The sequence below is a fragment of the Cyprinus carpio genome, chromosome A15, assembly GCF_018340385.1.
Source record: "Cyprinus carpio isolate SPL01 chromosome A15, ASM1834038v1, whole genome shotgun sequence".
NCBI classification, from domain to species: Eukaryota; Metazoa; Chordata; class Actinopteri; order Cypriniformes; family Cyprinidae; genus Cyprinus; species Cyprinus carpio.
In genome coordinates, this window is record NC_056586.1 from 21,959,266 (window position 1) to 21,968,659 (window position 9,394).

Sequence of the window (9,394 nt, forward strand, 5' to 3'; positions counted from 1 at the left end):
GACGCGTCCGAGAAGAACTTGTACGGAACTGAAAGAGGAGCGAAGATCAGTCAGTAACGGGCAGAACAGCAGAGGAGAGATTTCTGACGCGCGTTGAGAGGAAATATGAGGCGTGAGGTGTTTAGGAAAGAAAGAAAGAAAGAAAGATAGAGAAAAAAAGACAGACAGAAAGAAAGAAAGATGATCTCCTATTTGTAAGATTGCCCATAAATACATCTTCTTTTAAACAATCAGTATTCTCGTTTTTCTGCATTCATTCTGCAGAAGCGTATGGAAGTCCGTTTCCGCCACTGAATAAATAAACAAAACAAGATAATTGCGACTTTTTATCTCACAATTCTGACTTTTTTTTCTCGGAATAGCGAGTTTATATCTCGCAATTATAAATCAAAAACCCAAAATTAAAAAACTCAAAAAACTCGAACGAATTGTGAGATAAAAAGTAGCAATTATCTTGTTTTATTTTTTATTCAGTGGCGGAAACGGACTTCCATAGAAACACATCAAGAAAATCAAAGTATAAAAACAACATTTATGGCGTCAGTTTATGAGAGTACTTACAGACTTAACTATTCTTAAATTACAATGTTTTACTTTTAAATTAAGTGACACAATTTCTGTGTGAATTCCGTGAAATGAATAATTCATGTACCGCACAGAAACAGGATGAATTCGTTCCTCATTGTTTATTTCTAATAAACGCTCTGTTTGATTATAGATCTGTAGGACATAATTAAATTAATTACTTTAAATGAATTTGCGCATCAAATGATTAAATTCAGTCACATTTAACTAGGATTCTAGTTTGACTTTCCAGATTTTAAAGACGAATTATTCCTTTAATTCATAATTAAATAATCCAAAATGAGCTTTAAATTTAAAATGAGAAAAAAACAGTTTCGGATCACCTGTTCGAGGATTTCTGGAGCTCGGTGATGCGTCTTGACACCTGTTATTATATTTAAAAGTCACATTGTATTTATGAAGAGCTTCAATCTCTTGAGCGTCTATCCTCTCATCTATGACATTTTTTGGTCTGTGTGTGACTCTAGTGCTGTGTGTGTGTTACCTGTGGAGTAGGGCGCGGGCTGGTGCTCCCGCAGCGCGCCCAGGGTGCAGCTGGCCGAACCGAGCGGAGCGCAGCCGGGGCTCGAGCTGAAGCCGGTTCGGATCGGGTTGTACTGGAACGTGTTGGCCTGGCTGCACGAGTTAAAGTCCGCGTACGCCGACGCCTCCATCGCAGCCATGCACGAGTCATACGTGTTCAGGTACGAGTAATCCATTTTGTACATGTGGAGGGCGGACGGAGACGCGGGTGGGTGCGCGAAGTGTCCGGTACCGGCGTCAAACTCCAGCGGAACGCGTGGTTTTCTCGAGGTATCCAGCGCGTGTCCCTCAGTGCCGGTGTTCCGGTGCTCTGCTGCGGCGGGCGGCTCGCGGTGTGTTTATAATAAAGTTGGTGTCCGGGAGACAATGGCGAGGCGGTGGTCTCTGTTTGCATGACAATGTCTCAGCGCTGAGCGCCTCCTCCCCTCTGCTCCTCCATGCATCTCTAATGCACCTCCGCGTTAACCCTTTCCATCATCCTCCTCCTGGTCAGTTTCCTCAGCGCTCAGCTCCTTTATATTTGCTCCTTTGGAATCTCTTTGTGCGTTTATTCCATTCAGCGCGCGCAGATATAAGCCTCGCGCGCGCGCAAGCAAATATAATTATAAATAAATGACTATTAATGGCTATTAAGACTAATGTTATTAAGGTGAGAATGGGTGAGTTTTCAAGAGCAGCTAATGGGCGCATGCTAAATGAATTGTGGGATTGTTTGAGCTTTAATGTGGCTCTGGTGGTAGTGTGAGATGAGCTTTAATTTGATTGTAGCAATAATGGCCTTTATTTAAACCACGAAACCTCTTCGAGTTGAGCAGGAGAGCCAAATGTAGACTTTAGAAGTTGAATTAAATAAAATAAACGCGTGTTCAGATTAAATGTTAATCAGTGTCGACTTAAACGCGTTAATTTTGTTCGTTAATTCTTCATCAGAAACCTGCTGCTCACGATCACGCGCATCTGTTTGCTGTCGGTCGCTATTACACACCAGAAATTATTTGATCTGAGTTACATGTGGTGAACCCATGAAAACGTGATGAAATAATAGGCTAATAATAAAAATAATTAGATGCATATCATCGATGCTGTTATAGCCACACTTTTTTTTTACTTTATTTAATTTATCAGTTTGTTTCGTCATAAAATGATAAAATTTCATCGAACAACAATTTATTGTTGTAAATACATACATATACATTTAACATTAAAATCAAATGCAAAATTAGGCAGTAATAATCGCATTTAACCGGAAATCTCTGCTGTCAAATCTGGGACAAAATTGGTTTGTATGTAAACACGGCATATTTCAGTCATACGTGTCATTTTAAAGAACACGGATTCGTTTCGGGTGCTCGTTTGACTTTTGACTTCTGACCCTGCAGACAGCGGGAATCTGCGCCCGTAGCCCGGTTATCCCGGAGAGGCGCATCACGGCGCATTTGGCTGATCTCGGGTGAGCGGCGGCGGCGGAGACTCCATCCATCAGCGGCCACATTACCCGCGCGGATTAACGTCTGTACCGGGATGTGACGATAAACGCACGCCTGCAACAAGTCGCCACGGATCCCGAGTGAAGCCTTTCAGCACGTGCACGTATCCGTGAACACCTGACAGCAGCTCCGAGCTCACCTGTGTGCGCGTGCGTGAGATTCAGCGTCTCAAAACAAACGGAACCATCCGTCACGCGCCGACCGAGGCCTTAAAAGCTTTCATTAAAGCAAACTTAATATGACTTATGTGGAAAAATGGCATGCTAATGAACGAATATTAGAATATCATGAATATTAAAGAAATACGCAAAAGCAGAACGAATGAAATAAAAAAATACATAATAGAAATTAACAATTTAATTAATATAATGATTTAATATTTAAGTGTATTTGTTTATTATAATGTACTGATTTATTGTTATTATATATTAGGCTAATTATAATTTTATGATATGCACCAACGACACGCGACAGTATTGTTTTGTTTTTATGGATCCATTTTAACTGTATGACTATAAACTTTATTTTCCCTCGTAAAAATGTTCTAAATTGTCAATACATAAACAAAAGAAAAACAGTTGTGTCTGTAGTGAATAGCATATGTTTGTCGAGCGGGTGCGCGGTGACTTTTAGACCCGTGATTCTCATGGAAACCCTACAGATGCGGGGCTTTCTCTCGTGCCACCCGCTGCACGCCCGCCGGCTTTCAGACGGGTCACCGGTGCCATGCGTCAAGCAGACGCGTCGCGTCTCATCCGTTTCCGATCCTTCATCCTCTCTCTCTCTCTCACCAATCTCTCTCTCTCATTAGCTCAATCTGCATTCAGCAGTGATCGGTCACCGGGAGACGCGCGCCTCGCTTTAATGGCCCGACCATCGGATGCGATTACTGTCAGCCAAACCAAACCAACCCAAGCACAATTCAATTAGTCCCGGAGAGCACGAGACCCTCGGCTTTTCATTTCTTTATTTCGTGCTCGGAAAATGCCTTTTTTTTGTGATGGCAAAGCAAAATATGAGTGTTTTAAAACTATGGAGAAATTAATGGAGCCTCTCGGACAGTAAGTGCACTAATGTTAAACGCTGGTTAGTGTAACTATCGATCACCAGCGCGCATGCCAGAATTTAAAAGATGAAACTCGCTGCGCTCGGGCTGACCTGTCAATCACAGCTCTCAGCTGTCAATCACAGCATCTCTCTCAGACTCCCGCCTGTTATTTACACAAGCGCCATGAATGAGAAAGAGCCTCGTTACTGTTTCCGTTAATCGCCAATGAATTTTAAAGGTGCTGGTCTGGTCGGGATTAGAGCCCATTTTCAAGACAAACACTCGGATTTGAAAGTCAGATGCGAGCGCGAGGCTTTGAAGAGATTAGCGGGTGTGTGTGTGTGCTGGTGAACCAGGTTCACTTCTCCTGCAAACTCACCCCTGACACCGAGCAGACGGGCCCCGTGTCTCCGGGTCCGACTTCTGACCCAGAACACATTCCCCTCTGCAAATAGAGAACAGAAACTCTTTCAGGACGCATTTGGGATGAAGGAAACTGTTGCGTGCAAAATGCAAATACCGACTTACATTTATTATTAATGTCTTATCTCTGTTAAGACATAAAACGGACAATAAATCATTAAATAAATAATAACAATACCTTCTGAAAAAGTAAACGTTCTTCACTGGCATCGGTGGCTCCACGAAGAACCTTTAACATCCGTAGCGCAAAAGGTTCTTCATACTAGAAAAGGTTCTTTAGATTATTCAAAAATGTTCTTACATTAATAAAAAAAATGATTGTTTTGAGAACTGATCACTGATTTTATGGCATTACTACAAAAACCCTTTTTAAGAGTGCAATAAAAATAATTTCATAATAATTAAATCAGTATTTTTTCATAAACAAATTGCACAGCCCCCAAAAGCTGCGTTTTTTATATTTATTTTTTATAGTTTATTATCATGAAAATAATCCAGACTGTTCGATCTGTTCACTAATGCATTTTTGTTTTCATAACGCAATTGGAATTACTATATAAACTATTTTCTAATATATATAAATGTAGGATTCATATTTTGGACGCTTTGAATCGATTAATTGACAGTCACAAAAGTGTCTAATAAACCAATGAATATAGGGCTATATTAGAATAGCACGAAATATATAAAACGTAAGACAAAACCAAACAGGCCTTCGTTGTATTTTAAATATCCGAGGCTATATAGAGCTCTGATGAAGTTCTGCCAAATACATAGGCTACATTTATATATTAAACAAAGAGAAAAAAGAACCAGTTTGCAACTGACGAATGTTTATGAAACAACTAAAATAGCATCATATTCTGTGGTTGCTGATGGAGTGTGTTGTGGCAGCAGCTGGAGAGGCTGTAATGGGCAGAAGCGTTAATCAGATCAGGGCTCCGGGGCCCCGCGCGCTCAGAGCCCGACACAACCGGCGCTGCGCGAGACCTGTGCAAACTTAATCAAATTACACTCTCCTCTAAACTAATTAGCCTGCAATCTGCCACGCGAGCTGTCCCAGAGCAAGCTTTGAATTAGGCAGAATGGATTTTTCCCCTAGTCTTTCAAAAAGAGACAGAAGACAGAAGAGAAGCTGCTTGCGCTTTTAGGGCTCTTTTATTTCCCTCTTACGTTCATCTGAGAGCAACGACTGTCGAAGCGCGCGCGCGTCACGGCAAACGCCTCTGTTTCCAGTGCTGTTTTTGGACATGTGTGGCGCACAGATGTTCCTGTTGAAATATGAAGGTGAATGATGGGAACAGTAGCGTTCTGTTACAGCAGCAGGTAACAGATACCTGATATCACATCCGCCCTCAAGCACTCAGCTGCGCATATGTGCTCAGACAAGCTATAATGACGCATTTTCTTTTTATTAAACAGATTTTGCATAGTAAAAATATTAAGAGAGCGATGCAAAAAAGCGTAGACGGAGTGCATGAACAAATGCGATCATGCAATAAACAAGAACGCTTCAAAATAAAACATGCGAGGAGGAATTAGTGAAGCTGTGCGCAACTTTGTGCATTGATAAATGCATTGAACAACGTTTGCTATATAGGCCTAACTATATGTGATTATATAAAGTCATGCAGTTTGCAGTGTGAACACAATACTTGAACTGTAGCGTTCTATTTGCATGATAAAGCAAAAATAATTTACACATATAAAGCAATATGCAAACATTACATATAAAATAATTTAAACCTATTGACAAACTGATCAAACTGTCACTTGTCAAAACCAAACTTTTGTATATCTATATTAACAGTTCTCTCTCTCTCTCTCTCTATATATATATATCAAACAAAAATGTTCTAAGAACGTTTTGCTAACATTCACATTAAGTTATGAAAACGTTATTTCTGAATGGGCTCTGACACGTTCTCTTAGACGGTTTAATTTTTTTTCCCCCTTGGTAATTCAAATGTTACATTGTATCATCTTGCAAACATCCTGGGAACGTTACATTTGAATGTTCTCTGAACGTTCTGAAACAAGTAGCAACATCTAAAAAAACGTCAGACGTGAAAAAACATTCCATGAAAGATGTATCAGTAATGATTTTGTGCTAACGCTGTGTAAACATGATTTAAGATCAGATAACTCTGAATGAATGTTACTGGAAGAGCGTTTTTTCTCGAAGTTATGAGAAGCTCCTCTGTTATCTGGGACAGAGAGAGACACAGAAGCGGGACATGCTGCATCTGTCTGTCTCTCAGTCTAATTTCTCATCTCTCAGATGCAGAGCTACAGGACTGTAAATGGTAAATCAATAATTCTCTGTTCCTGCAGGTTTGTCCGGAGAGAGACGAGAGAGCAGCAGCCGTTAAAAGACACGGACACACACGTTAATGGACGAGAGACGTTCACGGCTGTGTGTGTGTGTGTGTGTGTGTGCTGGATCAGTTAAGACTCTGACAGAGGATCATCATTACACACACAGACACACAGACACACAGACACACACACACACACACAGACAGGCATTACATGTGAGAGTGTGTGATTGTGTGTGTGTGAGACAGAGGAATAAAAGCTGTCTCTCTCTCTCGGTTTATAATTGAATTGGACTCTGTTAGAGGCTGAAGGAGGTTTTGTCAGTAACATGAGATCTGCTGCTGCAGCATCTTCTCAAACACAGCTCCACATCATTCACATCTCTATTCAACTTTCCATTATTCTCAAACAGACTTCTAAAACATCAGACTTCTACAATATCTTTCAACTTAGTTTTTCCTCTCTATTTTAATTCTTATTATTAATGCTTTATTTTTATTTTTATTATGTAAAGATTGCAGTTTTCCTTCTATCTCAGCCTTCACTTCAAACAGTTTTAAGTGAATGCTTGTCACAGTGTCCCTGTCACTGTGTGATTTACAGTGTTACAGTGTAAAGCAGCTCTAAAATAGGATAACAACACATTCATCATCTCAGATATGTAAATTAATCAAAAAAACAAAAAACAACCACCAATTAACTCAAGATAAAAATAAATAAAAAAACATTCTGATGTGAACAGACTGACATCAACGCAGCGTTTGTGTCCAAAATACTGCAAAAACACTGAAAGCACTGACGACTGAACATCAACGGCCAGGGCAGTTTGCATCCACAATACTCCAAGTATGAAAAAAAAAACTGAAAAGCACTGAAACGGAAAATCATGCCATACACACACCCATCACACACACACACACACACACACACATACACACAGATAGACTGTTTTACTGTATGTTGGGACTGTCTTGTATTCCGATGTATGTGTGCGTGTTGACTGTCGTATGGGTGTGTGTGTGTGTATGGTGTGTGGTTTGTAATTGGTGTGTATGGTGGTGTGTTTGTCGTGTGTGTGGTGTGTTGTGTGAGTTTGTGTGGTTGTGTGTTGTGAGTGTTTGTGGGAGGGTCCGGGCAGGCAGGGGCAGGGGGGCTCTGTTTTAAGATGCTAATTTCATCCCCCACAAGGAGCGAAGTAAAAAAGGTAATCTCTAGCATGTGTAAAGAACAGAAAGGATGCAGAGAAAAACGAAGGAATGTGTGTGTGATGCATTCCCACAACACACACACACACACACACACCTCTTTCGTCACTCCCCTCTGCATTCCACCATGGCTCTCTCTTACAACACACAAACACACTCTCTCACACTCACCACACATCACACTCTCTTCTCGAGCTTTGTGCTTAACTACGTCCTGCAGAGATCACCACATTCCTCAAAACTAATAAATTCATAAACCAGAACACATCCAAATAAAAGAGAATAAACTTTCCAAACATCATCCAGCCAAATAGACAGCATGCCACCATAGAACAATGAACTTCTATATTCCACTTTCTCACTACCTATTGACGGCTTTGTGTAGCAACAACCAACAAAAACCATGACATGCCCGGCAGGAGAGTGAACCTGCACTAAACACAACAGCAGCTGAAGATCTTCATGTTCCAGATGTTTCTGCAGGATTTGATGAAGACCGTTCCTCACAACCAGCTGGACTTCTGTGCTTTTACACATGTGAAGCCAAACTGAATATTTGAGACAAAACAGACTTGATTTATTTTCTCCACGAATCTCCTCACGAGGAAAAGTGTCTCTATTGCCTTGGATTCCCAGATTAAATCATAATTAAACACAACTAATAAAACCATTAATCCACATTTAAAAATCCACGTTAAATGTACACACTAAAAAAAAAACAAAAAATAAATAACAAACAAATAAAAATAATCAAACCCAAATAATCAAACACAGTGGTTACGAGGGATGCTACTACCTCCTAGTGACGAGAATAAGGAAATCAATTAAGCATAATTACATACACGCAACCAATCAAACTCTGGCATCTATCCTGTAATCATGGGAGGTGAGGGGATGTACAGTTAGCTCTAGATTACAATATTTCTCAGTCACTAAATGCATAATTAGCACAACCATCTAGCCAGAAAAGAGCGAAAGACCGTACTGGGCTGTCAGTGTTTATTAGTTTCTGAAGCATTTAACAAGTGCACCAGGGATCTGACTGATCTAGTCGTAAATGTTGCCTGATCATCAAAGGTCAGTGTGTACAATGTTATTGTATTGTGCTTCTTATTTTATTGCTTATTGTGAAAGATCCATATTAATGTCACAAAATGCAGATATATTTTTTTTTGTGGTTCAGGCACAATGAAAAACACCCAAAGAAAGCATCTGGTTCATTGATTTATTGTTTGCTCCAGACGGAGAGCCAACGACACACACCGGCAGACTAATTGCAGCGTGTTACTAAAAAATAATCCACCTTTTGAGACAAATTAGGGCTTGGCCCTGTGATGATTCCAAGGAAGTAACCAAGTTTGACCTGGGGCACTTTAATATTAATTCAGTTGCAATAACACATAGCCATAATTTCCCGATTACTTTTAAAGGTCAGAACTGACACCAAGAAAAAAACACCTTGATTCAAAAACTTGTAACCCCCAGGTATATTATGAGGTAAAGCTCTGAATCCTCGTTAATAGTTCCATTAAAACAAAATGTTCTGGCATATAATTTAGATGATAAAGTAAACAAAATAGTGTTATGAGTTTAAAGGATAATTCTCTAAAGTCGCCATCAACCAAATTAATAAGCATTCAAAAATACGCTCATGTGATTCAAAATTCCATATCGCTTTAATTAGTAGGAAGAGAATAATGTAATATAGCAGGTTAATTCAGGACCAGATTGGCACCTCTGTGTACAGAACAACACGCCAAACCCTGCTCTACCCTCTTCGGAATACTACCCGCAAACTACACTAG

The 9,394-nt window shown here is 40.1% G+C and overlaps 1 protein-coding gene across 1 annotated transcript in view; it reads right to left on the reverse strand.

Moving 5' to 3' along the window:
- Positions 1-1,939, reverse strand: part of LOC109059377 (paired like homeobox 2A) — a 4,509-nt gene extending 2,570 nt beyond the window's left edge. The window contains exons 1-2 of the mRNA XM_019076573.2: positions 1,070-1,939; positions 1-28 (exon numbers count right to left, since the gene is read on the reverse strand). The exon at positions 1-28 is cut by the window's left edge and continues 160 nt beyond it. Of these exons, the coding sequence (XP_018932118.2) occupies positions 1-28; positions 1,070-1,292 (251 nt within the window). The 5' untranslated portion in view covers positions 1,293-1,939. The remainder of the gene's footprint in view (positions 29-1,069) is intronic.
- Between the last annotated feature and the right edge of the window lie 7,455 nt (positions 1,940-9,394).